This window comes from Vanrija albida, assembly GCF_041260175.1.
Source record: "Vanrija albida strain AlHP1 chromosome Unknown contig_4, whole genome shotgun sequence".
NCBI classification, from domain to species: Eukaryota; Fungi; Basidiomycota; class Tremellomycetes; order Trichosporonales; family Trichosporonaceae; genus Vanrija; species Vanrija albida.
Window position 1 is genome coordinate 517,105 of NW_027191423.1, and position 27,091 is coordinate 544,195.

A 27,091-nucleotide genomic window follows, 5' to 3' on the forward strand; every position below is an offset into this window, starting at 1 on the left:
CGTCAATCGCCTCCAGCCCACCACCGTCTCACCCTTTCCACCCACCCATCCACTCCACGACCTCGTCCACCCGCTCGGCCCCCAGTCCGACGCCCCGACACCCCGACGCCCCTGAATGCGTCTCACGCCTAGCCCGCCGCCACGCGCCACGCACTGCGCGCCGACTCGCGCCAGCGGTTTCGGGGACGCTGGTGCCACATGTTCCAGACCGGAGCGTCGATCACGGCGCCATGTGGCGGGTGAGCGACTGCCGAGAACATTGCACCCCTGAGACTACTCGTTCTTTCGGCGGTGGCGCCGAGGCGAACGCGACATGACGACCCAGCCGACGAGTGGCACCGCCCATACTTATGCATTGCTGTAGCATGCCCCAGCGCCAACCATACACCATGCTCGCCCTCCTCTGGCTCCTGCTCGCGCTCGCGGCGCGAACCGCGTCGGCGGGCTTCGTGATCTGCACGACGACTGCCGCGTCCGTCCCGACGTACAAGACGGCGGGGAGCAACGACGCCTGTGTCGCCGCGTGCGAGGGCTTCGTGTGGAGCTTCTACAAGCCCGGGACGTGTGCGTGCAGCAACAACGCGCCGAGCAACGCCGTCGCGGGCGTCACGCCTGCCACTGCGCCCCCGTCCTCGTGCCCGTCTGGCGGCTTCATCGTGCGTTTGGCCTCCATCCGCAGCTGACCCCAGGCGACCAAGCTGGCCACGAGCTTCGTGTACAACACGTGCGCGACGACCATCACGCCCAACCTCCTCGACACGGGCAACCTCTGGGCCGCGCTCACCACCGTGTCTGGGCCGGACGCGTGCTTTGCGCAGTGCAGAAGCTCGATCTACGCGCTCCTCTGGCCCGGCGCGGGCGGGATCGTCGGCTGGCGCTGCGTGTGCCTCACCTACGCGCCGCTCGTCATCCCCATCTTCAGCTGCAACAGCAACAGTCTGTACCTGTACCAGCACACGTTGCCGCAGGCGACGGCGGGGATCGCGCGGCGCGCAGCCCGGCCAAGGATCACGGACGGGCCAGAGCTCTACTGCCCGCCCGGGAGGGAGCCGTGCCGTGTCGGCGGGGAGGGGTACGAGTGCCTCGACGTCCAGTCCGAGCTTTGTGAGTGCGCGTGGGAGGCGCCACTGACGCCAGACTCGTGCGGCGGCTGCCTCCACGGATCGATGGTGCCGAGCGTCAACCAGACTGTCGGGGTAGAGTGAGTTGCTGAGGGGGCTTGCATCTGATGCCCGCGCAGCTGCACCACGCTCGACGGCGTCCACCACCAGGGGCAGGGCGTGACCTGCTTCGAGGGCAAGTGCCAGGTGCAAGCGTGTGCGCCTGGCTTCTTTGCTGTCGACGGCGCGTGTCGGCGCCGGCGATAGTCGAGCACCTTTGCCATAGAATAGACCAAAGAGCACCGCGGCCATAGAATAAACCAAAGATCCATATCCTCGATAGATTGACCAAGAGCCGGCATGCGAACGAATGTCCGTGGTGGGCCGAACGCCCCTCAGCACCAGGTATAGCTGCCGTCAGCGCCGCCCGCATACACACGCACTCTTCCACAAACTCCCACTCGGCGCCGTCGATCCCATACGTCGCAATGCACGGGACATGGGCGTCGGGGTCGAGCCTTGGGGTGCCCTCGGCGTCCCACCCGGCGTCGCCCCACACCTCGACCTCGGCCATGCCCTCGACCCTCGCGACGTGGAGCAGCGCGGCGAACGGGACGCGCGCCAGCGCCGTGTGGCTCACGTGCGTGACGACCAGGCGGGAGGGCTTGTTGGCCTCCGGAAGGGACGTCACGTACGACACGAACGGGCGCTCGCCCGCCGCATCGGCGGGGAAGAAGAGGGCGTTGGTCGTATCGGCCCGCGTGTTGCCCGAGAACTGGGCGAGGAACTGCAGCGTCGCGCTGGGGTCAGCTGCGTCCCTGTCACAACCTACTAGGGATGCACGGCCACACGCGTCCTGCTCGCGTCGCCCGTGGCCGGGAGGTCGCGCGCGATCCGCCGCCCCATCTCCTCCTCGACCGCCGCGAGCCCGCCCCTCTGCACCCACTCCACCCCTGCGAGGTCGACCTCCGCGTCGGCGACCTTCCAGATACGGCACACGAGCGGCACCGCGACCCAGCCCGGGCGCTCTGTCCCGATCGTGCAGTTGGCGTAAAAGTCCCTCCCGACGCCAGAGAAGAGCACGCTGAAGTCGGCGTCGGCGAAGCGCGTCTCCGGCGGCGCGCCCCACGCCTCTGGGAAAAGAGGGAGGTGCGCGCTGTCAGCAAAGACGTAGTGCAGCAGCCGGCACATGTGCTTTGCGTATCCCTTCTTGCGGTTCTCGGGCCGCGTGTACACCGCAGCGATGGCATAGGCCGTGCCCCTGCGCGTCGAGCCGCCAGGGGGGAGGACGAGCGCGTCGCGCCGCCACCTGGCCGTCAGCTTGGCCCTTCACGGCACGCACGTGAAGGACGACGCGAGGAAGTCGAGCGTACCCGGCTCGGAGCGCGGCACGAGGGCCCAGCAGGCGAACCGGTCCCCCGCCCACGCCGAGTCGCTGGCATCCACGGTCAAGGCCTCAAAGTGCGCGCGGTAGGGCGCCAGCTCATCGCCTTCGCCCCACGTCTCGTGCGTGTAGATGATGGCCTTCTCGACCTGCGCGCGCGTGGCCCGCACGATCGTTAGGTCTGAGTAATCGGTGGTCATTGTGCTTGTTTGGGGGAGGGGGGCGAGCATGGACTTGGCTGCGTTGCTTTTTGAGGTGCTGGCACGCCTGAATCCGAGTCGTGAGTTGCTGTCAACATGGTCGGTTTCTCGGAGCCGGGCGACGTCATAATCCACATGGGCGGCTTCATCCTCGGTCAGCCAACCATCGCCGATGCCTCCTCGGTCAGATTGTAGCCGAATACCCTCCAACATCCAACAGAGAGTCAAAGGCTCATGCTGTGCTCATCACACGGTGTTATCTATGGCGCAACGCTAAAACCTACGGACTATGCAATCTCATCGTATGTCTCGCCCCGGTGGTGTTGGGACGCGGGGCGCGTAAACGCCCCTCGCCTCCCCGTCCATCCGCTAGTCCTCGTCCGAGTCGGGAACTGAAGGAATGGGGCTTATGGCTTGGGGAAGAGCTCAGTACGGCGAAATGCGACCTCCCAGTCCTCCTGGGCGAGGTAGCTCTCGCCTGAGATCGCTCGAAGGGGGCTCTGGGGAGGGGTGCCATCGTTCTCCTTCTGTTGCATCGCGTCGAACCTGTCCTTGAAGCAATTCTCGATAATAGCGATGCTGGGACGAGCAGTGGCATTGAAGGGCTCTGGGTTCCTGTCGATGGCCGCCTGCATGACAGCCTTCTGAGAATCGACGCCACGGAAAACAACTTGAGTGATAGTGAACGGAGTGCCGGGGTTGGCAGCCAAGCGCTTCGCTGCCAGCGGTGGGAGTAGCGTCCCGAGGAAAACTGGAAACCACGCGAGGGGAGAATCGTATCGCTCGCGGCCATAGGGATCGTTCCAGTGAAGGAAGTCCATGACCTTGCCGAGACAGTAAACAACAGTAAGATTCTCGAGGGTCGGAGGAATGGCAAGTGGGCGGAACAGAACCCAGTCCTTCTCCTCCGAGATGCCGAAGACGAGAACGAGCCTCTGTGCAGTCTTGAGAGGAGCATCGAAGACAGGGAACAGGCCCCAGTGCTGGAGATTTGCACCTCGAAGAACAAGAGTCTTTGGACGAAGGTTGGCGAGGAAAAGGCAGGCGCAGTCATTCTCCACATGGCTCCCGTGGACGTCGGAATGCCAACGAGGCTTTCCGCTACCAGTCCAGTGGTGGTGGGAGTTGAACATGGTGAGTCGCAGAGTCTCCAGGTTGGGAATGTCGGGAAACATACGCAGGCTGATACCTTGGCTCTTCAGCTTGTAGTAGATGGCACGCGGAAAGCAATGGTCCTGGTCATGCCATTGAACGTCGAGGGTGCGGGTGTACCTCTCGAGCCACGAGCGGCGTAGAACACTGCGGCCGACGTCCCCGAACTTGCTGGTGATGTAACGATTCTGGATCGCCTTCAGCAAGCTCCTGTGCTCACAGCGTTGTCGTACTCACGCTAAACAGTATAACAGGGGGGTTGCTGGGGTTGGAGGTGTCCTGATCAGAGTCTTCTTCCGCTACCTGCACATCGACTGGGAAGTCAGCAACTCAGCTTGTCGGACTGTGAGTCTACCCACTCATTCCGCTCAGCACAATCGGCCATTTGGTCGTAGTGGACGAGCCGAGATGGATATGCCGATAGAGACGGGGGATGACTGCGTGGAAGAAGGTCGAGTTGACTCGGAGACACTGGGGGAGGTCCTCTTGATCAACGTAGGAGATGATTTCGGAAACAACTTCCAGGGGGACTTGGAAGGTCTTGAGCGCCCGCTCGTGACGGTCGTCAGGCATGGTGATAATTGAGACGTGAAGAGAGTGATAGTTGAGAAGTGAAGAGAGTGATAGTTGAGAAGTGAAGAGAATGAAAGTGAGAGTGTGAGAAGAATGAGAGAGACAGGAAGACAGTTTGATGGAAACACCAACAACTGGTTGAGTTGACTGAACTGGGGATCGTCGCTGCCATCCACGAGCGCGCACCGCCCGTCTCGCCCTGGCGCACACAATCAACCGTTCAGGCAACGGGGATTTGGATGACATTGTTAGTGCTTGCGGGCCAGTCGATATCCATATGGACCACCATTCGACCACATCCATGAGCCACAAGTTTTTAGGGGAGGGTGTTACGATGTTTCCTGGGTCATCGTTCAAAAAGACAGACTGCTCTGGAGTACGTACTGGAACAGGTGAGCACGAGTTCTCCTAGTCTGAGCTCACTTGACGAACGTTCGGCAACAGTAACCAGACATCAATCTGGCTTCTGGTTGAAGGGATAAGTCGAACAGCTCTTGCCATCCCGCCGGCGACGCAAGTGAAAATCAGTGCACCGTCCGAACACGAAGACCTGCAGCGGAGGTGACCAGAGCAGGCCTCACCTCCCCGCACGGTTCGGCCTATCGTCTGCGCAAGATCGGTACCTCCCCGTGCCTGCCCTGCAGCGATGAGAAGAGATGAGGATGGCGACTAGAGACGATTGGGGCAGACAGATACTCCAAGCCCGCACAGTTTGGCCTATCGAGTGCCACTGATGTCGGTGGACCTCCGAGCGGGCGAGCCCTGCGGCCCGCAGTGGGTACCGCACTCCCCCACCCAAATTGCCCACCGTATCGGCTCGCAAGCATCAGCCGGGGGTACGCGCCCTCTCATTCGCGTCGATCTGGTGTGCGAGACACGCCTCCCCCACCCAAAAAAAAAACAAATGCGCGTCGAGCCGCGAGCCGTCCATGCCGAATGATCACGACCGGGCGGTGTTGCTCGCCTCGAGATGAGCGGTGTCGAGGTCTTCGTCGGATGCACCCAGGGAGCGGCTTGGACGCGGCGGCGCTACAGGCCGGGGGTCGTGGAGTGCTGAGCGGTTGTCCACGGGTAGCGGTGGGAGCACCGACCGGAGAGTCGGAAGAGCCGACCGCCGCGCCGTCCACTCGTTTCAAAGTTGAAGAACGCCTCTGCAACCGCAAAGAGCCCGGACCGGCCGGCTCCGCCACAGTCCACGGTGATGGATGGGTCCACCGCAGTCTATGGCCCGCTCGCATCCGCCCTCAGACTCAGCGGCGGGCAGCAATGCGCACCGGGCCGCTGCCCCGCCAAGCCACGGCACGATCCTGCAAAGTCTGTCGATATCGCCGTGTCGCCGTGTCCATTTTTGATATTGTTGACACCCCTGCTGGCGAGGAGAAGCTGCCGTAGCGACGACGAGGAAACATGAGGAAGTATCGGGGAAGTCGGCGAGCAATCTCCATCGCCGTACCGCTTAAGATCAACACCGTGTTGACGTCAATAGCCGGTGTTAGCGGTCACCTGGGCAATGGTGGCGCGCCGCAGCCACCCTGGCTTGCCCCGCATGCGAAGGCACCTGAACCCTCTGGGGCCTCGCCCAATCCCGAGAACAGGTCCAGATCTGACTCCCATCCTCCGGCAACAACGTTCGCCTGGTGTGCCAGGCGTGGGAGCAGCGCGCTGGCCCAGATGAACCTGGGGATGCTCCTAATCTGCGGCATCTCCCTGCGGCCTTGCGGTGCAAGCGGCGCGCGCGCTGCGGACAAAGAGAGCGCGTGCTCCTCTGGCCAGGCGGCGATGGCTTGGCCCAACCACCCCCACCCTGTCGACCCACTGACCCCACTGACCCGTAAAGCTCTTACGACTCCACTTGCGCATTCCCCGCATGTCCCACTGGCACCTTTGTTTGACCCAGCCTTTGACGGAAGCCGCTTTTGGGACGACCGGGACGTGTTTCGCCGCTCAGAGAGCCCGCTCGTGTATCTGCTCCCCCCACGGCGTGTTATCGAGCTTCACAGCCCACCTGGAGACGGTGAGTCGTCTAGCGCATAGCCAGCGGCGGCGCGGGCGGCCCGGTGCGCTCGCTGAGTTTAGCGTCGTGCTCACGCATCACCCCCTACCAGCGAGCGTCGACCGCATATAACCTTGGCGTCGAGCATCCTCGATATCCCACCGACCCGACGACCGACACCCACGGCTGTGCGACACCATGGCGCGGTACACCTCGACACAGATTGCAGCTGCGACCAAGCCCTCCCTCATCAACTATGTCGCGGCCATCTTCGCTGCGATAGGCTCGTTCCTCTTTGGCTATGGTGGGTGTTGCGGGCAATGTCTTGGCCTAACCCTCGTCAGACTCTGGCATCATCTCGTCGGTCATCTCGCCGTCGTATACCCACTTCCACTCGTACTTCAACAACCCCTCGGACAGTATCATCGGCGCGATCGTCGCCGTGTTTGGTGGCGGCGCCTTTGTCGGCTCGCTCATTGCTGGCCAGACCGCCGACTGGATCGGCCGCAAGCGCACCATCCAGCTCGGCTGTGTGATTGCCATTGTAGGCTGCACGCTGCAGACCGCCGCCGTCAACGCCGCCATGCTCATCGTCGGTCGCCTCATTGCTGGTTGTGCGGTCGGCGTCCTCTCCATGGTCGTGCCTGTGTACCAAGCTGGTCAGTGCGGTGATAACGATCGGTGCTAACACATCCTAGAGATCTCGCCCCCTCACGCCCGTGGTCTCCTTTCTGGCTGGACCCAGATGATGATCGCCTGGGGCTTCTTCGTCGCCAACTGGGTTGGCTACGGCACTGGCTTCATCAACGGCCAAGGCCAGTGGCGTGTCCCTCTTGGTATCCAGCTTGTCCCCGCCGTGCTCCTCCTTGGGTAGGTGGTGCAGGAGGCTTGGGCTGACCCACCAGTGGCATGTTTGTCCTCCCCTACTCGCCCCGTTGGCTCGCCAAGCAGGGCCGCACTGAGGAGGCCCGCTCCACCCTCGTCCGCCTCCACGGTGGCTCCAAGAACGCCAACCTTGACATTGTTGACGCCGAGATCCAGCAGATGGTCGAGCAGATTGAGTGGGGTGGGTTTTGCTGGGAGCGGTCCCATCGACACCGCTGACCCACTACAGAGCGCGAGAACATGACCACTTCGTACGCCGAGCTCTTCAACTCCAAGCCCAACCTCCACCGCACCCTCTGTGGAATGCTTGTTCAGGCCATGACCCAGTGGACTGGCTGCAATGGTGAGTTGGAGGCATGGGCACTTGCCCCAGGAGGCACGGGGACTTGACCCCGGAGGCACTTCCTCCCCCCCCACCCCCCCTTTCCCGCCAGCCAACTAACACCCCCAGTCAACAACTACTACGGCACCGTCATCTACACCGCCCTCGGCTACACGGACAGCAAGACCCTGCTCATCAACGGTATCTCGGGGGCGTGGGGTGGTGAGTGACAGCCCGGCCACGTGGCAGTGTGGCACCCGCTCACCCACCAGTCATCTGCACCTTTGTCTTCATCACCTTCATCGTTGACCGCATCGGCCGCCGCTGGCCACTCATCATCGGTGGCTTCATGTGCGGCGTCGCCATGGCCTGGGAGGCGGGCGCCAACGCGCCGTTCGACATCGCCAAGCGCGCCGGCCACACCTACCACAACTCCGGCATGGGCATCTCGGGCATCGCGGCCGTCTTCTTCTTCTCTCTCACGTTCTCCATGTCTTTCGGTCCTGTTTCATGGATCTATCAGTCAGAGATCTTCCCTAGTTTGTTTCTGAACGGCCGCGAACGCAAGAAATGAGCTGACAAGTCTCCCAGTGCACATGCGAGCTCTTGGAACGTCGGTGTCGGCCGCCACAAACTGGCTCAACAACGTTATCATCGGTGCGTGTCCCAAAATCTGCTTCCGCTGTTTTCAGAATCGGATCCGGCGCCCCTGATTTGCCTAGCGTGTGGGCGACGTAGATGTAGACTAACATCCGCAGGCCAGGTCACCCCCATCGCCTTCAACAAGATCGGCTACAAGTACTTCATCGTCTTCGCCGTCTGCGGTGTCTCCAACGCCATCATCTCCTACTTCCTGTTCCCCGAGACCAAGAACAAGACTCTCGAGGAGATCGGCCTTCTGTTCGGCGACACCAACGTCCGGGTTGCCCCCGAGCAGCTCGAGGATGAGAACGAGAAGAAGGCCATCGACCACGTCGAACGCGCATAAAGTGGAGACGGATATGGGACCAGCGGATGTGGAGGGCCTAGGAGAAGGTAGTCAGCAGTAAATTGTAGGGATGGTCTTGCAGGGATGCTTTGGTTGAGGAGTGGGGTGACTCTCCGGGTGGCCAGGTGGACTCGCCGCCTCGCCACGCTTTACCGCGCCACATCTCATCTAACCAGTACACAATACATCCCAACACCTCTACAGCTGCTTCTCAAAGTATCCGACCGTCTTGCCGTTCGCCTGGCCCCTGCCGACCTCCTTGAAACCGAGCTTCTCGTGGAAGGCAATGCTGCCGGTGTTGGGGGGGTCGACGTAGATCTCGCAAGTGATCCACTCGTGGCCCTTGGCCTTGGCGTCGGCTCCCAAGCGGTCATACAGTGCCCGTGCGTAGCCCTTGCCCCGTCCCGAGGGCGCGATGACAATGCGGTCGATGTAGACGAACTTGTCGCGGCGCTGGCCGTGCCAGATGAAGTTGACATTGTCGTATGTGTCGTCCTGGTCGAACGCGACCAGGAGCGCCTCCTGGTCGCCGATGGTGCGTGTGTAAAAGGCGTTCGAGAGTAGGGTCTCGAAGCTGTCCGGCTCTTGCCAGTTGAGCTCGGCCGCAAACTCGTTGTTGAGGGCGCGGAGCGGCTCGTGGTCGGCTGGGACGAGCGGCCGGATGGCCGCGGGCGTGGAGGTGCCACTTGCTGGGGTTGACATTGGAGAGGCTGGGGATAGGAGTGGCGGGTGTGTTGGATCTAGAGTTTGAAGATGGGAGACGAGTTTGTTGGACTCGAGTTGTCGGCGACTCATGTACGAGGTGCACTGATTGTGGAGCACCGCGAATGGCGGGAGCAACACGGAGTCGCCGTCGACGTTTGTATCGGCGGGTACTCCGAGTAGGCTCCGGGCTGGGAGCCGTCGCACAGTCCACGCAGCTTGGATGCTCTTCATGGACGTGGTGTGTTGATCAGCACGGGCACTGAAGCCGTCTTGAGGAGAGCCGTCGTCACGGATGCCATTGCCTCGACGACGGCAGTTGGAGACCTCGAACTCCGTTGTTTCGGTCGGGGGACACAGCAGCGCGCAGGCGGATCTCCCCACGGGCTAGCTGCCGCGTGGAAAGGCTGGTATCCGGTCGTCCGGTGTGCGGTGAACCATGACCGCTGTGTTATCTCGAGCTCTGATGTACATCTACAAGCTGACGAGTTGACAGCGGGGACGATAGCCGAGCCCCCACCCATCCCCGCGCCCGATGTCCCAACTCTCAGCTCGCCCCATTAGCACCTTCACGCTGCCCTGTTTCCGCGGGAGCTCAGGCTTGATGTCTCCTCTTGTCCCGTCGCATCATCAGCCGAGAGATCATGCTTGCTTGCAGTCACAATTGACCCTGATAAAAGCCCGCCGGGCTCGAGTCGTCAGTCCCAGACCTGCCCTTGGCGGCGTCGCTGGCCACGTTGCTCACGACGCGCGTTTTGTGAGCCCGTGCTTGATCGCAACCCGCCGGCTCGTGCTGTGCTTGGCTCGTCGCTGCGGTATGCCGACTGACTAAGGCATGGGCGGGCTTGGAGGGTTGTGGGCACCTCAGTTGTTGGCCAGATTTGGACGCATCGCGTCATTGCAATCTCTGTCAGCAGCGCGTCGGCAATTTCCGATTCCTCATCGTCACCACACGCGCCGACGGCTATAAGTCTTCCTGTCAAGTCGTCATCTCTCTTCTGGTACATAACTCACAGCCATTCTACGTCTCCTCCGACACGCAAGACACGCATCAACTCTAGCCACCATGACCATCCAGAACAACGACAAGCTCGTCCTCTACACCAACCACCTCTGCCCTTGTGAGTCGTCGACCTCGGCCCGTACGCCTCGCTGACACTGATAGGGGCCCACCGCGCTCACATTGCGGCGGCCGAGCTCGGGCTCAAGTACGAGGAGCACATTGTCGACCTCGACACCCCCCGTACCAAAGAGTACCTCGCCATCAACCCCCGTGGCCTTGTCCCCGCCCTCAAGTTCAACGACGAGATCATCATTGAGAGCGGCATCGTCGCTGCTTTCCTCGCCGACCAGTACCCCTCGCACCTTGTCCCCGAGTCCAGCGCCCCCGGCGGCGCCCTCAAGCGTGCCCGCATCGCTCTCTTTGTTGACGCCTTCTTCTCCAAGTTCCAGAGCGCTCTCTTCAAGATCTACACCGCCGCCGACTCCGAGGTTCCTGCCATCACCGAGGCCGCTGTCGCTGGCCTCGTCAAGGAGGTCGAGCCCCTCCTCAAGGACGCTAAGCCTTACTTTGGCGGTGCCGACAAGCTTACCCTTGCCGAGGTGCGTGTGTTTTGCGGCGAGGCCATACGGAGTGAAGCCCGACAAAGTCTACTCCGGTTCGGAGCCGCGTCACATCCGCTTCGGCCCTCTCCATGCAGCACCGATAGTCAATACCCCGCTAACCACCACAGGTCCTCACTGGCTCGTTTGTTGTCCGTCTCCTCTCGCTCGGCAAGGCCGGTGTCTACCCCGCCAGCTTCCTCGCCTCGATCGAGCAGCAGGCTCCCAACTTCTGGGCCTGGGCCCAGAAGGTCGCTGTCCACCCCAGCGTCACCGGCATCTACGACGAGGAGAAGGTGGTCACCAAGACCAAGGCCCGTATTGAGAAGCTCCGTGCCGAGAAGAAGTAAGCAAGTGCTCTCTGCCGGCGAGTAACTGGGGCTCAAGTGCAGCGCACCCGTCAAAACCATCACTTGCCCTTACGCATGACTTGGGCTCCAGAGCAAGTGACTCTCGTGGTGCGCGGTTGTGAGGACGTGAGGGCGTGGTGTCGCTTTTGGTGTCTCTAGGTAGTGTATGCAGTCAGACGTTGTCAATGAGTAGCAGTCACAGTGATACGACGCGAGGCGGCAACCGGTGTGGTTGTGGGTCAGAACAAGCGATGTCGAACACAGAACAGCATCCCACCCCGTGGAGCTTGTGGCGGCAATCAGCGAGCACTTCTTCACCCAACTGAGCTCTGCTTACACTGTTCTCACAACAGCGCCTCTCCACTTTTGTCAATCATGCGCAGTCCGGTGGCCGGTATGCGTGGAGACAATAGCCCAATATGATCTGAAAGACCTCTGTGTCTTTTGTGGAGTTCTGGACCTTCTTGTATGTTGAAGCCTCGGTATTCTGGTCTACAAAATGTACTGATTCAGATGAAAACATGACCACACAATAGCTGTTCAACAACCTCTTACTCCACCGGCCTCGAGAGTCTTCGTCATCGCCACTCCCCCCGGAACGTAGTGTCTTTACCGCCGGCCTAACCGCACAAGCTCAGCCCTGATTTGTTCGTCGAACTCATCATCGCCACTCCGGAACCAATCACTACCGTCATCTGCGAGGGGAATCGGCGACCTATACAATCCTCGACGAGCCGCTTCGGCCTCCCGGCGGATCGGTAGCACGGCGAGCCCATCCAAACGGGGAGGGTTCTGACCTTGTGCAAGCCGGTCCGCCTGCCGGTTGTGGCCAGGGTGCCGGCGTGCGCGTCGGCGTGCGGCTCGTTCGTCCGAAAGGTCCCCATCACTGACATGGTCAAGATGAGCCGGATTGAAAGCACTGTCTGTGTTTGGTTCCTGCTGCCTGGCGCGAGCAGCGACTCGGCGTCCGCGTAGGGTTAAGGCCGGATCGGTAGGCTCCTCTGCGCGTGAGATATACGGCGGCAAGTAGCCACGGTTTTGCTCGCGAGCGAGGGCAGCGTCGTATCCGGCGACTAGGTCCCGGTGAACAACACCGGAGTCGACCTCCTCCGTGCGGCTGGCGGGGCCGCCGCTCCCTGTAGGAATCGTCGAGGGGACAGTGTCTGCGAGTCAGCTGGCCCAGGGGCGCCGCTCACCATGAATGACGATCGCGTGGCGGTTGCTCGGCGCGCGCGGGTCACCGAACGTCGCGGTGAATGGCTGGTCCTTGGGCTTGATGAGGCGAGCGGGGATCGGGCGCCCCATCTGCTGTTAGTCGAGCGCGGGTGACTGCCTCACCTTGGATTTGTTATGGGGAGTAGGAGTGGATAGTAGTGGATGATGAGAGGGAGGAGTGGACCTGGGATATGTAGGTTTGTGGCGGCGTGGGTGGCACCGAAAATGTCATCACAACAGAACAATCCGCCTGCGACCAAACATTCTTCGTCCATCAATCAAACAACGCACGCGTGCCCCCCTCTCTGTTATTGCTTGCGCCACCACCAGCCCATGGAAGCGGTGAACCACGCCAAAGGGCACCTCCTCGCACCTCCATGCGCGCCTCAGCGGTGTTGCCCCCTCGGACTCGACGCCTGTTGTCCATAATTACCCACCTTTGCTGGGCTCTCCCATATCATCCTCAACGAGTCCCGCTCGGGCGATTCAATACTCGCGCAATATAACCTGTCCGTAAGGAGCGTCCCCTCCCGGAGAGCGAGCGCAGATCCCGGGCAGTAAGTGGGCGATGTGGGCGGGTGCGGGGCCATACAGGCAAGGACGGCATCGTAACTTTGTTCAACCAGGGGATCCCGGCGTGGAGGGCGGTGAAGTCTCTATCAAACACACTGAGTTTGCACGCCTTATCTCCCCTCTCCTTCAGCCCTCCCCGGAGACCCAGCTGGCCCCCGGAGTGCATGGGACCAACCCGCCCTGGAGCCAAACAGCCCACCATTATCCGCTTCTCGCGGCAGCTAGAACGGACTTTCCGACCTCTAGGGTGCCGTCGAGCGATACTCCCGGACAGGCTGGCACGTCCGGACGGGCTCAGCCGCCATGAACGGCGCCGCCATCACCCTTACCGCTCCGGCGCCGACCATCCCCAACAACAGCCCCGACACTACGGCTGTACGGCGCGGTGTCGGGACGGAGTGCGCGGCCGGGACATCCTCCCCAGGAGATCTGGAAGCCACAGTTTCCAACTCCGCCTCGACGGCGGAGGACAACCAATATTCCGCCGGTATGCCTGACGGTGAGGGGGTGCTGAGCTGGTCGAGGATGCGGACGCGGTACCTCGGAGGGAGAAGGGCGACCGGCAGGTAGATGACTGTCGTCATTGGCACTGGGGGCGCTGGGATTCCAGGAGCCCTGGAGGGGTAGAGCTCCTGTGTGCGGCGGCTGCGGTCGTCGGCTGTTGACGAGGACGTCTAAACTGAGTTTGAACATGGTGTTTGCCTCCATGCATCAACGTGCATTTCCCGACTCCGGGGCGCTCCAGCAGCTGGAGTGGCCGAAAAGCAGCCGGCTGACTCGTCAAGAGGTCGGAGGTTGCAAGGAGGTGCCTCAGTGGTCCCCGACGAGCGTGGCACTCGGCCGATCCGCCGCCCCCGCAGCCGGGGGAAAGTCTGGGCCATGCACAGCCGTGCATGCACTCCCGGCCCTCCAGCCGCCGAGGTCACGTCCCCATGGTCACCTGGTGTCTATGCACGGGTAGGAGCATCTGGAAGTTGTGCCCAAGGCGGAGGATGTGCCCAAGGCGGAGGAAGTTGCGCGACAACCTTGGCACTGCTGGGAGTGGCACCCGTCAGCTTTCCGGCCCCCTGTCCCCTGTCCCCCGGCGCGCCTGGCCCCCTGTCCCCCGCGTCCGACTGAGGGCTCACCGGGGCCACAAGAGCTCGACGAGTGACAGTGTCCCCACGGACCCCGACGCCCCCACCGCAACTCGCATGCCCCTGCACTCACGCCGCCCCGTTCCCTCGCGCATGGCACGCCCCGCGCCGATCCACGCCTCGTGCAGATCGCCGCCACCACGCAAATCAGTCGCGCCTCGGCCTCCACCCCACCGTCCCCCACCCCACACACACACACACACGCATTGTGCCATGCACACATGCACGTCATGCATGCTGCTCGACTCGCGCGCCCATCCCGCCCCTCGGGGGCGAGCCGCCGCCGCCCCCCCGCCCTCTTATAAACCCCAACCTGCGCACTCTTCACCCAACAACACACCACCATGGATCTCCCAGAAAGACCATACACGCGCCCGCTGCTCGACGTCGGCAGCTCGACCATCCGCGTCAAGCTTCCCTACGCCCGCGCGTCCCTCCCCCCGGCTCAGCCGACCCCGCCAACCCCCCGGCAGCCCTACTCGGCCCTCGCGTCGCCGTTCGTCCCGCGCACACGGCCGACGCTCCCCCCGAAGCCGGTGTACCACCCACCCGCGCCCCACCCACCCCCGACCCTCCCCCCGAAGCCGGCGTACCACCCGCCCCCGGCCCTCCCCCCGGCGTACAACCCACCCCGGCCCCTCCCCCCGGCGCAGTACCCACCCGTCCTCGCGCCCTACCCTCCTCCTCCTCCCCAGCCACGCGTGTTCACGCAAGAACACGCGTTCGCGCTGTACGGCGGGCCGTTCCCCGCGCCGCCTGGCCACCCGGCCTCCTACTCCCCGGGAGCAGGAGCGGCGTATGCGTACGCCGGGCAGCAGCAGCAGGCCCCCACGCTCCCGCCGGCACACCTTTTCCCCCCCACTCTCCGGCAGCCCTTCCAGCAGCCGTTCGCCCACCCGCCGCAGTCCGTCGTCCCCCCGCCGCAGCCTATCGCCCCGGACTGTCCCTGCGCCGCGTGCACGGCGCGGCGGTACGGCACCCCCGTCGGCGTCGTCCAGCCCGGCCCCCCGCGGCCGTACGCGTACCCCCAACGGGCCCCGTTCGCCGCGTACCCCCGCCCGAGCGCATCCACGCCGGCCCCGCCCACCCGGCCCGCACCGCCCCCCGTCCTCGTCGCCCCGGTGGCGCCGCGACTCGCCCCCGCGCAGCCCACCCGCCCCGGACCCCTGCCCACGGTCGAGGAGGAGCCCTCGAACACCGAGTCGGACGCCGCGCCCCGCTGGCAGCTCGCTCCCCCTGCCTCCGACGACGGCGACGACGCCACCACCTCGGGCACGTCGTCCCGGACGGCCTCGGGTTCCGTCTCCAGCTCGGAGTGCTCCGACGCCGACACCGACACCCGCTCGGACGCCGACGGCACACCTCGTCGTCGCCGCAACGGCCGCCGTGCCACCCGCCGCCGGCGTGACGGCAGCGAGACCGAGTGAGGGACACAGCCCTCGCACCATACAGTAGCATCCTCTAGCATCATCACATTTGCATGCATTTCCTGGCAAGCGCTTCTGCTCGAGCACAGGCTACGTCTACGTTTGTACGCACTTACACCTCGCCGTCCTCGTTGATGCCGGCAAAGGTGAGCGGCGTGAAGGGGTAGCCTCCAGCCATGTAGTGCTTGGACGCACCCTCGACCCAGTGGAGACGCATGGCGTGGAGGAAGGCCGACAGGCCCTCCATGACACACAGAATGCAGAGGGTCAGGATGAACCACACGGCGAACATCATGAAGGTCCAGATGACACCGTTGATCAAGCCGGCCGACTCGGGCTGAGAAAAGGCATTGGCGATCGTCATGTCGTACAGCACCTCGGACAGCTGGGCATGCGCGAGCGACAGGGCCCACAGACGCAGGTACGACGCAGTGTTGGACACACCACCGAGACAGAACTCGATCGTGTGGATGACCTGGTGGATGATGATGTCTCCCATCTCGAAGGGCTGTTACGTTAGTATGCTTCCAGGCCGAGTGTACTCACGTGCTCATCGTCGTCAGCGGCGACGGCCTGGCCGACACCCTCCTCGTCGTCCTCGAGGTCGGTCGAGGTCGAGGGGCGGCCGTTGTCGTTGGCCGCGAGGCCCTGGTAGCCCTGGGCCGTGATCTTCTGGTGCTCCTTCCAGAGCTTGTACGGCTTGAGGCAGAGCATCCAGGGAATGGTGATCATGGCGATGAGCAGAAGAACGACCTGGACGAAAGCCTGGCCGGGGTACAGGTAGGTGCCCTCCATGATGGTGCCCGGCTTGAGGAACATGTAGATGAGCATGTTGAGCAGTCCAGGGGCGGGGAAGTCCTTGGTGGACCAGTCGACACACCACTTGTAGACGATGCAGGGGATCAGGTAGCCGAAGATGGACCACAGGTAGAGGAGCTGGGGGACAAACTCGGCGTAGATGTTGAGCGGCTTCTTGAAGTGCAGGTGGTTGGGAATCTGGAGGAAGAGACAGAACGTCATGTGGATGATACCGATGATGATGGACATCTTCATCTTGTACGAGTTGGTGAAGACGAGCGCGTTGTCCGAGCCGTGCCAGTTGGGGTCGAGACCGAAGGGGTAGACGTGGCCAGTGGCCTCGGCAACGAGCGCCGTGACCTCGGTGTGGGCAGGCCACTTCCAGCCAGAGTGCCAGATGTGGAGCGACTTGGAGAAGATGTCGTTGTACATGAAGCCGGTGAAGATGGAGAAGGCGCCCATCAGGAGGATGATGTAGCGACCAAAGAAGAAGATTTCGAAGATTTCACCGAGGCCAGCGCGGGCAAGCTTGCGCTCAAAGAGGACCATGGTGCCACCGGCAAGGAGAGTAAGGATACCGTGGCCAATGTCGCCGAACATGACGGCAAAGAGGAAGGGGAAGGTGATGACGGTGAAGAGACCGGGGTTGACCTCCTGGTACGTGGCCATGCCGTAGGCGTCGATAATGGACTGGAAGCCCTCGGTGAACGGCGTGGTGCGGTGGAAAGTAGGCGGCATCTGGTGCGTGCGGAGCTCCGAGAGAATAGGAGGGACCGAGGTGCCAGCGGTTTCGGTCGCGCGGCGAAGGCCGAGCTGGATGCTGGTGATGTCGCGGGTGGGGACCCAGCCCTCGGCAACGAGAGTCTTGCGGCCCTGGTCGTACGACAGGAGGTTGAGCGTCTTGTAAACCTCCTCCTCCTTGCGGACGGCGTCGCGCCACGACTCGAGGCTCTCGGCAATCTTGCCAAGCTCGACACGGCGGGTCTGGCCAACGTTGTAGAGCACAGCATCGACGTCCTCGAGACGGGTCTGGGTCTCACGAAGGGCATCGGCGCGCTTGTCGGGCTGCGAGTCGATAGTGTAGAGGGTACCGCCCATCGACTCGGCGACCTTGCGGATCTTGGCAAGGAGCTCGTCGCCGTGGGCGAAGATGATGAAGACATCCTTGAACGTCTTGTTGCCGGTGACAGGGTCGACGAAGGGCTCCTCGATCTCCGAGTAGTTCATGTACAGGTTGCCACGGAGCACGCGCCAGAGGATGCGCTCGAATGTGGGCATGCGCGTGCGGTCGATGGTGCCGGCGACAAACTCGAGGTCGAAGCCGGCGAGCGACTCGCCGGGGAGGTTGCCGTACTCGGCGGCCGCCTCGAGCAGCGGCTGGGTGCCGTCGCCGCCGTCGTCAAAGGACGAGCGAATCTCGGTGTGGCGGTGCTCGGCCTCGTTGAAGAAGCCGGCAGTCTCGCGTAAGACCCACTTCTTCTCCTCGAGCTCCGACTTGCGCTTGCCGAGGTCCTCCCACGAGCGGTTCATCTCGGCGAGGCGGCGCTCGTGCTCCTTGAGCTTTTCGTCGAGCTCGTCAAACGCCGACTGCGCGCGGGGTCCGACCGAGGCGAAGGGCGGGATGGAGGCGAGCGGGGTGACGCCGATAGGGGGGTCGAGCGAGGCGATCGACGACTTGAAGAGGCGAAGGCGGCGGGCCATCTCTGCGAGGCGTCGCAGGCGCGGGGTGAACGGGCGCTGGAAGGTGGAGAGTTCGGGGTTGAGCTGGGAGAGTTAGTACGGATGTCGGCATGGCGACTCACGTCCTTGAACTGGAAGTCGCCCATCTCTGCGAGCTCGTAGATTGTGTCGTGGGCGACCTCTGAAGGGATGTAGAGCTGGACGAGGCTCATCTCTTCCGAGCGGAAGAGGGAGGGGTAGGTTGTCCCCGTGGAGGTTGCCATCTTGACGTGATTCGCGTGCGCGAGGTGTCAAGGATGGGGGAGGAGGAAGGAGGGGGGAGTGGGTTGAGGTTTGAAGGAAGGCTGCGATGAACGTTGGTGAGTGTCGTGCCGGCGGGTGGTGACGCGCACTGCACTGTGGTTGGTGCGTGCAGCCAGGTGGAGACTGCCAGGGTGAGGCTGACATTCAAGTCTCAGTGAGAGGGCAAGCGGGAGTAAAGTGGCCAATGTCAGTGTCACGTGAGTTAGGTGCTGTCCGCCGGCTTCATCCCCGACGGCGGCGGGCGGGCGGCATTCAAACTGGCTGGGCTGGGCTGGGTGGGTGGATTCTCGGTGGGGTGGTTGCATGGGTGACGCATCGGCCGGCCGGCCAAACGTGGGGTCGACTCTAATTAACGACGCTTCGACCAGCGCGACTCCCCCAGCCCCACAAATTTATCAACAACGTCTCCAACGACGACGGCAACGACGACGACCTGTGCATCGCCGCTCACTCCCACTTGCATTACAGAGCAAGGCAACCGCCCCGCCGGCGCAGCGCTGGGTCGAAACGCGACACACGCCAAAGTCCAAGTCGCGGCGAACCCTTTTGGACGCCATCCCTCGACCCGGGATCCAACCACAAACGCCAGAAGCGCCACCCACAACACGTCTCTCTCCTAGTCTGTCAGGAATCGCTCGACGCGTGCGCGACCTTCACGACTAGACCATCACTCGCACAACCACCACCACATCCCCCACCCCCCACTCACCCATTCACCATGGGCGCCATCATGTGGAAGCTCCGCATCACGGTCTACTACGTGCTCCTCATCTTCACCGGCTTTGTGGCCACGTTCGAGTCGATCATCGCGGCACTGCTCGGCCAGCGATCAAATACAAACTACTATGTCGCCCGCACGTTCTGGTACATGGCGGGCCCCATCATCGGGTGGAAGTTTGAGGTCGAGGGCGAGGAGCACCTGCAGGCGCTGGCCAGCAAGCCATCGAGCGAGCGCAGCGCCGTGCTCCTAGGCAACCACCAGCAGTGAGTTGGACGTACCCGGCAAAGTTGCTAACCCCAGTGTCGTCGACATTCTCTACCTCGGCCGCATCTTCCCCAAGCACGCGGCGATCATGGCCAAGAAGTCGCTCAAGCTCGTGCCTGGTCTCGGAACATTCAGTGAGTGTGGCGTGGGGATCTGGGATATGGGAACGAGCCAGACTAACGCCGCAGTGATGCTGTCCAACACGGTGTTTATTGACCGCAAGAACAACAAGTCTGCGGTGCAGGCGATGAACGAGGCTGGCCAGGAGATGAAGCGCAAGGGGGTGGGTGTTGTGTGGCGGGTGGTGACTGCGGCTAACCTGACTAGGTCTCGCTGTTCATCTTCCCCGAAGGCACGCGCCACCTGGCCGCCGAGCCAGAGCTCTTGCCGTTTAAGAAGGGCGCGTTTTATCTTGCTGTGCAGTGTGAGTGGGGCGTGGGGTGGCGTGGGTGTGGACAGGGCTGACCAAGCAGCCGGCGCGCCGATCATCCCCATTGTCGTCGAGAGCTACTACAAGCTGCTCAGGCCGGGCCACTACTTTAAGCGCGGCACGCTCAAGATCAAGAGTGAGTAGACAGTGTGACGCGAGTCGCCCGCCTGGCTGACACCCGCCCAGTCCTCCCGCCCATCCCCACGGCCGACCTCGAGACGACCGACATTCCCAAGCTGATGGAGCAGACGCGGGACGCGATGAACGCGACGCTCAAGGAGATCTCGACGCCGGCACCCAAGCCAGCTGCCGAGCCGACGTCGCCGCTGATCAGCAGCAAGCAAAAGACGTACAACACGATCACGGACCGCGAGGACGACGAGCACGTCGAGGAGGCCGTGTCGTCGGACGACGACAACACGGCGGTGGAGACGGTTGGGGACGAGGAGGCGACGGCGGCACCGGCCAAGGACGCGGCGGCGGCGGCACCGGCGAAGGCAGACCCGACGACAACAGCGACGACCGACGGCGCCAAGTTGGCAATAGCGTGAGCGGGGCTTGTAGCTTAGGCGTGGCATGCATGGCTCATACCGATTGTGTGCAGGATGGTGTCGGATTTCTTTCACCCGGATGTGGGCGGTGTCGAGGGGCACATCTACAGCCTGTCCGTGGAGCTAGCTCGGCGTGGGCACAAGGTGGGTGTGGCAGCGCGCTCACACTGACCCACAGGTGATCGTCATCACAAACCACCGGGGCGAGCGCGTGGGCGTGCGCTGGCTCGCGCCCGGAATAAAAGTGTACCACGTCCCAGCGGTGGCACTTACGGCGAGCGCAACGCTGCCAAACTACCTGCTCTTCCTGCCGTACCTGCGCTCCATTCTGCTGCGGGAGCGCATCACGCTGGTGCACGGGCACGGGACGCTGAGCAGCTTCGCGCACGAGGCGATGCACCACGCGCCGCTGCTCGGCATCCGCAGCGTGTTCACGGATCACTCGCTCTTCGGGTTCGCGGATGCGACCGGCGTGTTGACGAACAAGCTGCTGGCCGGCGCGCTGCGCAACGCCGACGCGGTCGTGTGCGTCAGCAACACGGGGCGCGAGAATACTGCGCTCAGGGCCGAGCTCGAGCCGGAGAGGGTGAGCGTGATCCCGAACGCGCTGGTCCCGAGCCAGTTTGAGCCGGACCCGGGGGCGGTCGACCCGGATTACAGTGAGTGGGCCTGCCTCTCCAGTGCCACGGCCGCCTTTCCCCAGTCCCTCTCCCCCAGTCCCTCTCCCACAGCTTCCCTCTCCCATACCCCCCACCCCGCCGCCTCGCTCGCTCGGTGCGCTCGCTCACTCGGCTCGCCCAGTCACCATCGTCGTCATCTCCCGCCTCGTCTACCGCAAAGGCATCGACCTGCTCGTCGCCTCCGCCCCAACCATCTGCGACCTCTTCCCCCGGGTCCGCTTCCTCGTCGGGGGCGACGGGCCCAAGATGGTCGACCTGCTGCAAATGCGCGAGAAGTACGAGCTCCAGGACCGCATCGAGCTCGTCGGCGCCGTCCGGCCGGCGCAGGTGCGCGGCATCCTCACCCGCGGCCAGATATACCTCAACACGAGCTTGACTGAAGCCTTCGGGATCAGCATCATCGAGGCGGCGTGTGCCGGCCTGTTTGTGGTCTCTACCCGCGTGGGAGGGGTGCCCGAGATCCTGCCGTCTGACATGGTGGAATTCGCGCGCGCCGACGAGGACGGTGAGTGGTGGGGGCGGGGGGCGTGCCGGAGTCGAGGCGAGGCTCACACCGCAGACGTCATACGCGCCCTCACGCACGCGATCCACACGATCGAGGCGGGCCGGCACGACCCCCTCCGCGCGCACGCGCGCATCCGGCGCATGTATAGCTGGGCCAGCGTGGCCGAGCGCACCGAGGCAGTGTACGCGCGCGTGCTGGCCACGGCCCCGCGCGGGACGATGGCCCGGCTCGCGCGGTACGCTTCCCTCGGGCCGGTGTTCGGGCTCATCCTGTGCGCCATTATGGCGTGCCAGCACGCGCTGTTCTGGCTGTGTGAGGTCGTCTACCCCGCCGACGAGGTCGAGGTGGTTGAGGACGATTGGGACGCGGGGGCGTTTGCGCGGGCTGTGGAGGCTGAGAGGGCGGCCGCGGAGAGGGAGGAGTCATAGTAGCATTGGGACAGCATGCAGCATTTGTACATCCTTACATCGTCTGATACAGAATTGGCTGGGACTGGGGGATGCCACGCCCGCGGCGCTCGCTCGCTGCGCTCGCTCACGTCCTCACGCCTCGGGCACGGCCACCCGCGCAAACGGCTCGCCCGTGTACTCCAACAACTCACAATCCCGCTTATCACTCCACCCATTCGCCCCCGTCGCAATCTGCGTCTCGATACACGCCAGATCCAGCGTCCCGTCGAGAATAATAACCGGGTGGTGCCACGTGCCCTGGCGGTAGTTGAGCGCCGTGCCGCTCTCCATCGTGAACGCCTTGAGCGTCGCCGGGTCCGGCCTGTCGTCGGGCCCGCCCTCGGCCACTAGCACCAGGAACGTCCCGCCCGGCGGCAGCATGTCCTCGCTCTTGCCCGGCCACGCCGCCTTGCCCATCGGCGCGAACGTCTGGCTCGTGTACGGGTGCCGCTCCATGTACCTCACGTCGAGCACCTTGCCGCGCTCGGCGCCGGCCTTGGGCGTGGCGCGGTACACGCCGATCGACGTCACGGCATTCGCGTCGGCAGGGTACGACTCGGTCAGGTTGGAGAGCCACGAGATCTTGGAGATGTTGAGCGCGGGGTTGCCGCCGTGCAGGACGCCGGCGGGCGCGTCCGCCTTGTTGGGGTACGCGCGCACGATTTCGCCAAACGGCGCAAACGCCTCGTGCGTGATCGGCTCGGGGTGGATCAATCCATCGCCGCGCGTGAGGAACGACGCAAACTTTGACGCGACGCTCGGCGCCGGCGCGACCGGCTCGGAGGGCACGGCGGGCGGCTCGTACGGCGGGATGTAGACGTTGAACCAGTCGTTCTCGAGCGTCTCACAGTCGATCTTGAGCCCCTCGTCGCCAGACTGCGCGTCGACGCAGCAGTAGTCCATCCACTCGTTGACCGTCAGCATGGGGTGGTGCCACACGCCCGGGTTGTAGCTGACGCCCTGGGCGCCGGTGGCGAGGAAGGCGCGCAGCGTCGAGAGATCGGGCTCGTCGTTCTCGCCGTTGTGCGCAGCGAGCACGACGTACGCGCCACCGTGGGCGTGCCGCGGCGTGCCGGCGTTCTGGCCCGTGCCCATCGGGATGAAGGCCTGCGTCGTCGCCGCGTGCCGCTCGAGCTTGACGACCGGGATCGTCGCGCCGTTGCGCACGTCGTACTGCGGCCCGGCGCGCATGCACGCCAGCGCCACGCCGCCGCGCTTCAGCACACCCTCGGGGTACGTCTCCTCGACCTTGGCCAGCCGGTTGAACTTGAACGCGGTCCCCTGGTTTGCGACGATGACGGGGATGCCCTTGGGCGCGCTCGTGTCGCTGCTCCACCCCTGGATCACCTGGCCGTACGGCGCAAACGCCTCGTACGTGAGCGGCATGGCCGTGACCGTGATCTTCTTGGGCTCCTCGAGCTTGGCGTCGGGCGCGATCGGGAAGCCGAACACGCGGAACCGCTTGAGCCCGCCGTCGGGGTAGATGCTCGCGCGGACGTGGCTGAACACCTGCGTCTCGGGCACGGTGCGCTCGGTCGCGAGCCACAGCTGGCGGTGCGGGCCGAGCGGCTTCTTGCCGACGATGATGGTCCACTCTGCGTCGTCGGCCGGGACCTCGTCGGTCGAGAGCGTCGCCTCGACCTGCACAGCGACGGGGTAGTTTCCGACGTGGAACGCGGAGTCCACCTCGACGTAGCGGATCACGCCGGGCGCGCCGAGCTTGCCCACGACCCACTCCTTGCGCTCCTGCCCGGCCAGGGGCTGACCGGGAGCGTACTTGCCGCGGCCCTCCTGGCTGCGGCGCGTCTCCCACCCGTCCGACATGTCGTGGCCCCGGCCCTCGAGCAGGAGGTTGAACGGCGGCGAGAAGTTTGCGTCCGAGCAGCCGACAATGTGGCCGCCGATCAGCGGCGAGAGGAGGTTGATGGGTGCGGTGTCGGGCGCCGGGAGCTCCTTGTAGAGCGTGGGCGGCGCCGGGCGGCCGTACGCGCGGAAGCGGGCCTGTGGCGTCAGCGCTGCCGGCCAGTGCCACTCACCATGCCGCCGTCAGGAATCATGCGCACGAGCAGCCCGCTCCAGAGCCCGTCCTTGGCCTTGGCGTTGAGCTCGAAGATGTGGCGCGAGTTGGGGCCGAGCGTGACGACGGGCAGGAGTTCCTCCCAGCGGGGGTCGTCAGCCTTGAGGGGCACGTCGCCCGACACGCCGAGCACGGCCGACTGGGGCGCCTCGTTGCCGCTAAAGTGGCTCGTGTCGATATCGACGTAGTCGAGGTGCGACTCGCCCGGGCCGAGCTTGATGATGATCCTGCCCGTCAGTGCTGCCCCGCACGCCCACGCACCAGTCGGACGACTCGTTGTGCCGCCTGCTCTCCCAGCCGTCGTACAGCGCGCCGTTGGGCCCAAACTGTCCCTTCATAGACACGGAGGGCTGGGGTCAGCCGCTGCAGCCACGGGACGCACTCACGCCCGGCTTGATGAGGTTGTCGCGCGACGCGAAAAAGTCGTCGCTGCAGGCCAGCACCTGGCCGCCGATGGCCGACGTCGACACCTCTGGCGGTTAGCGGCGGCGGTGGCGGGCTACGCACCAGTGTACTTTGACTTGAGGGTGCCGTCAAAGGTCTCGATCGGGATCGGGGTTGGTTCTGGTGCCATTGTGTGTGGTGGTGTGCAGTGGTGAGATGGTCAAACGCAAGTGCGAGATGCAGAGGTAGTCGAGTCCAGCAATCCCCCAGAGGGAACCGTGTGGCCAAGTCTAGTAACCGTGCCGCTCGTCGCTCGCCGGCCGGCGACCCACTTGGACACCACTCGACGGTAACAAGCGGCTTATCTCTCTCGGCCTAGCCCGACCAGCACGGAGGGTGGGCCGGCGCGCCTAAGAGGTGATGCCGCCACGCCTAATGGCACGACGGCACGCCTAACCCCAGCCCCGGCCAATGGGCCGCGGGTGACGGTCCGGTGGGCGACGGCGATAGGGGAATACGGCTGCGACTATTGACAGGGCCCGGCGCGCTACAGCCTGCTATACAGCGTGTCGTATTGGCCAGCGTGCAGCCCCCTAACACGGCCAAGAGGCCGCAGCGAGGTGGAACCGTGTCGTGTGCCAGCCCGTGTCGAGGACGGGTTGGGTGGGCGAGCCGCGAGCCGGAGGCCCGCCTTGTCCCGTGCTGGCCCGCTCGAGGATGCCAAGTCGATAGGGCATTACATTGTCTTGATAGGGGATTACACCGCGGGGAGGTCTTTGGCTGCTCAGTGCAGCGTCGTCGCCGCCGATGGTATCTGGCGCCATATCGCCCGAGGCAGGCCTTGGTCATGGGTAGGCAACCCGGCCTTGTTGCGCTTTGGCCCTCGTCCTCGTCGTCCATTGTCCTCCTTTCGTCAGCTTGTGACACGCCAGACGTCGCGCAATCGTCTGTGCGCCGACGCCGTGCCGTCGACACTCATTGCCGGCCATGCCGTCGGCGCCGCGCCGCGCCCTGCTGCCACCCACTGTTACGGCACTGCCTCGCAAACAAAGCTACTTCCCACTCGGGCCGTAGTCGGACGCGTCAGTCACCACAAGCGGCGAGTCTGGCCGAGATCGCAGCACACGGCAGACGCAGATGCACACTGCACGAGCACACACCCAGAGCCAACCACCCACAGCTGACCCCACCTCTATAAAACGAGTGCATATACACAAGTAGTGTCCGTCGGAAGTAAGGTGCCAAGCTACAGGCAGTTTAAAAATGTCCTACGACCACTCCGCGCTTAGGCAAGGAGGGCGATGAGCGAGCCGCCAACAAGGGCGAGCGAGGGGACGAGGGCGCCGGCACCGCTGCCCTTGGTGGCCGAGGTCGACGCGTTAGGGATGGCGACCGAGCCCGAAGCCGAGCCCGAGGTCGCGGCGGTGCCGGTGGCGGGGGGAGGGATGGAGGCCGAGCCCGAAGCCGAGACCGAGCCCGACGCCGACGCCGACGAGACGACGGCCGAGCCCTGCGCAACGGTAAAGTAGTCGGACTGGGCGAGGATGGCGCCGCTCTGGGCGTTGACAAAGTTGACGCGGTACTGCGAGCCGACGTACGACGCGTCAGGCGTGTACGTGTACGAGCCGGCCGAGGTCTGGACGTTGGTGGCGACCGACTGGGTCTGGTGCTGCGACGTCGAGGGCACCTGGATCTGAATGGTGAACGAGGTGGGGTCGGTTGAGACGGACTGGTGGGGTCAGCAGTGTAAGCAGTAGGGACACTCACAGTCCACTGGATGGTCTGAGGGACGCCAGTCTTCCAGTCGGACGAGTTGGTGGGCGACGTGATCTGGATGGCGCGCGCGGCGGCGGCGGCGAGGAGGAGGTAGGCGGCGTTGAAGAGCATGTCGAAGGAGCGTGTGGTGGGTTGGAGCGACGTGGTGTGGAGAAGAACAAGTGGTGGTGCTGAAAACGATCTTGGCCGCAGGTTTATCTCGTCGCTCGCGTCGAAGCGGCGACGGCGCGACTCGGGCGACTCGGAGGCAGCACCTGGCCTGACGCCATCCGAGGCGCCCCCTCCGCTCTGCCGCGAGTGTCCGCAGACACGCCACAGGTGGTGTGCATTCCTTTTTCCCTCGCTCTAGACCGGTGCAACGGCTCTCCTCTGCTCTCAGGTGTGCAGCGCGCGGCCTAGCTGGCCAAACTTTGCTGCGCCGCCAACGCCGCCGCCTCCGCCGCGGCCAGGCTGAGCCGATGAACCAAACAACGCCATGGCGTCGGGGTTCCCCTCACGCTTGCCTGGCACGCGTCGGTCGGCCTGGCCTGTGTGCATGGCGACTGGCCTCGCCGCACGACCTACACCTAGCAGCGGTGCTGATTTGGGGGACTTGGAACAGGTTGATAGGCTTTGGTGGCGTCTGGCGTTTGATGGCGCCTGGCCCCGCCCTGTCGCCGGCCGCTTGGCTGGCAGCGGCGGGCGGGCACGGCCCAGTGGCCCAAGTGGCCCACACGCACGGTCACAAGAGCACAGATGCCCAGGTGCACGCGCAGTGGCACACGATACGGGCTCCTCTCTCTCTCTCTCACTCTCACTCTCACTCTACACCGGCCGCAGCCGCTGCTTGCTGTCTCAAAATACCTTGTACGCGCCAGTCGAGTTGCCCGCG

The 27,091-nt window shown here is 64.0% G+C and overlaps 11 protein-coding genes across 11 annotated transcripts; 5 read left to right on the top strand and 6 right to left on the bottom strand.

Moving 5' to 3' along the window:
- Positions 1-389: 389 nt before the first annotated feature.
- Q8F55_004921 (uncharacterized protein) lies at positions 390-1,367 on the top strand (the record flags this gene model as incomplete). The annotated part of the gene is made up of 3 exons (XM_069353420.1): positions 390-656; positions 699-1,201; positions 1,241-1,367. The coding sequence occupies 3 exons, from the start codon at positions 390-392 to the stop codon at positions 1,365-1,367; spliced, it is 897 nt and encodes a 298-aa protein (XP_069208062.1).
- A 128-nt stretch (positions 1,368-1,495) lies between these two features.
- Q8F55_004922 (uncharacterized protein) lies at positions 1,496-2,684 on the bottom strand (the record flags this gene model as incomplete). Its single annotated transcript, XM_069353421.1, has 4 exons — positions 1,496-1,511; positions 1,544-1,900; positions 1,933-2,409; positions 2,443-2,684. 4 exons carry the CDS (start codon positions 2,682-2,684, stop codon positions 1,496-1,498), a joined length of 1,092 nt encoding a protein of 363 aa, XP_069208063.1.
- A 407-nt stretch (positions 2,685-3,091) lies between these two features.
- Q8F55_004923 (uncharacterized protein) lies at positions 3,092-4,409 on the bottom strand (the record flags this gene model as incomplete). Its single annotated transcript, XM_069353422.1, has 3 exons — positions 3,092-4,024; positions 4,074-4,150; positions 4,196-4,409. The coding sequence occupies 3 exons, from the start codon at positions 4,407-4,409 to the stop codon at positions 3,092-3,094; spliced, it is 1,224 nt and encodes a 407-aa protein (XP_069208064.1).
- Positions 4,410-6,600: 2,191 nt separating this feature from the next.
- On the top strand, positions 6,601-8,597 carry Q8F55_004924 (uncharacterized protein; the record flags this gene model as incomplete). Its single annotated transcript, XM_069353423.1, has 9 exons — positions 6,601-6,706; positions 6,747-7,061; positions 7,101-7,272; positions 7,308-7,468; positions 7,517-7,630; positions 7,739-7,831; positions 7,882-8,148; positions 8,201-8,266; positions 8,368-8,597. 9 exons carry the CDS (start codon positions 6,601-6,603, stop codon positions 8,595-8,597), a joined length of 1,524 nt encoding a protein of 507 aa, XP_069208065.1.
- Positions 8,598-8,795: 198 nt separating this feature from the next.
- On the bottom strand, positions 8,796-9,299 carry Q8F55_004925 (uncharacterized protein; the record flags this gene model as incomplete). The annotated part of the gene is made up of 1 exon (XM_069353424.1): positions 8,796-9,299. One exon carries the CDS (start codon positions 9,297-9,299, stop codon positions 8,796-8,798), a length of 504 nt encoding a protein of 167 aa, XP_069208066.1.
- A 1,066-nt stretch (positions 9,300-10,365) lies between these two features.
- Q8F55_004926 (uncharacterized protein) lies at positions 10,366-11,251 on the top strand (the record flags this gene model as incomplete). The annotated part of the gene is made up of 3 exons (XM_069353425.1): positions 10,366-10,420; positions 10,465-10,901; positions 11,033-11,251. The coding sequence occupies 3 exons, from the start codon at positions 10,366-10,368 to the stop codon at positions 11,249-11,251; spliced, it is 711 nt and encodes a 236-aa protein (XP_069208067.1).
- A 3,268-nt stretch (positions 11,252-14,519) lies between these two features.
- Positions 14,520-15,602, top strand: Q8F55_004927 (uncharacterized protein; the record flags this gene model as incomplete). The annotated part of the gene is made up of 1 exon (XM_069353426.1): positions 14,520-15,602. The coding sequence occupies one exon, from the start codon at positions 14,520-14,522 to the stop codon at positions 15,600-15,602; it is 1,083 nt and encodes a 360-aa protein (XP_069208068.1).
- A 112-nt stretch (positions 15,603-15,714) lies between these two features.
- On the bottom strand, positions 15,715-18,343 carry VPH1 (H(+)-transporting V0 sector ATPase subunit a; the record flags this gene model as incomplete). Its single annotated transcript, XM_069353427.1, has 3 exons — positions 15,715-16,110; positions 16,149-18,164; positions 18,203-18,343. 3 exons carry the CDS (start codon positions 18,341-18,343, stop codon positions 15,715-15,717), a joined length of 2,553 nt encoding a protein of 850 aa, XP_069208069.1.
- Positions 18,344-19,101: 758 nt separating this feature from the next.
- On the top strand, positions 19,102-21,962 carry SPT14 (Phosphatidylinositol N-acetylglucosaminyltransferase GPI3 subunit; the record flags this gene model as incomplete). Its single annotated transcript, XM_069353428.1, has 10 exons — positions 19,102-19,367; positions 19,405-19,502; positions 19,557-19,651; positions 19,696-19,792; positions 19,842-19,934; positions 19,985-20,345; positions 20,403-20,493; positions 20,528-21,008; positions 21,151-21,534; positions 21,589-21,962. The coding sequence occupies 10 exons, from the start codon at positions 19,102-19,104 to the stop codon at positions 21,960-21,962; spliced, it is 2,340 nt and encodes a 779-aa protein (XP_069208070.1).
- A 114-nt stretch (positions 21,963-22,076) lies between these two features.
- DAL2 (Allantoicase) lies at positions 22,077-24,634 on the bottom strand (the record flags this gene model as incomplete). The annotated part of the gene is made up of 5 exons (XM_069353429.1): positions 22,077-23,984; positions 24,020-24,287; positions 24,322-24,410; positions 24,447-24,532; positions 24,568-24,634. 5 exons carry the CDS (start codon positions 24,632-24,634, stop codon positions 22,077-22,079), a joined length of 2,418 nt encoding a protein of 805 aa, XP_069208071.1.
- A 1,095-nt stretch (positions 24,635-25,729) lies between these two features.
- Positions 25,730-26,331, bottom strand: Q8F55_004931 (uncharacterized protein; the record flags this gene model as incomplete). The annotated part of the gene is made up of 2 exons (XM_069353430.1): positions 25,730-26,173; positions 26,212-26,331. The coding sequence occupies 2 exons, from the start codon at positions 26,329-26,331 to the stop codon at positions 25,730-25,732; spliced, it is 564 nt and encodes a 187-aa protein (XP_069208072.1).
- Positions 26,332-27,091: the final 760 nt, after the last annotated feature.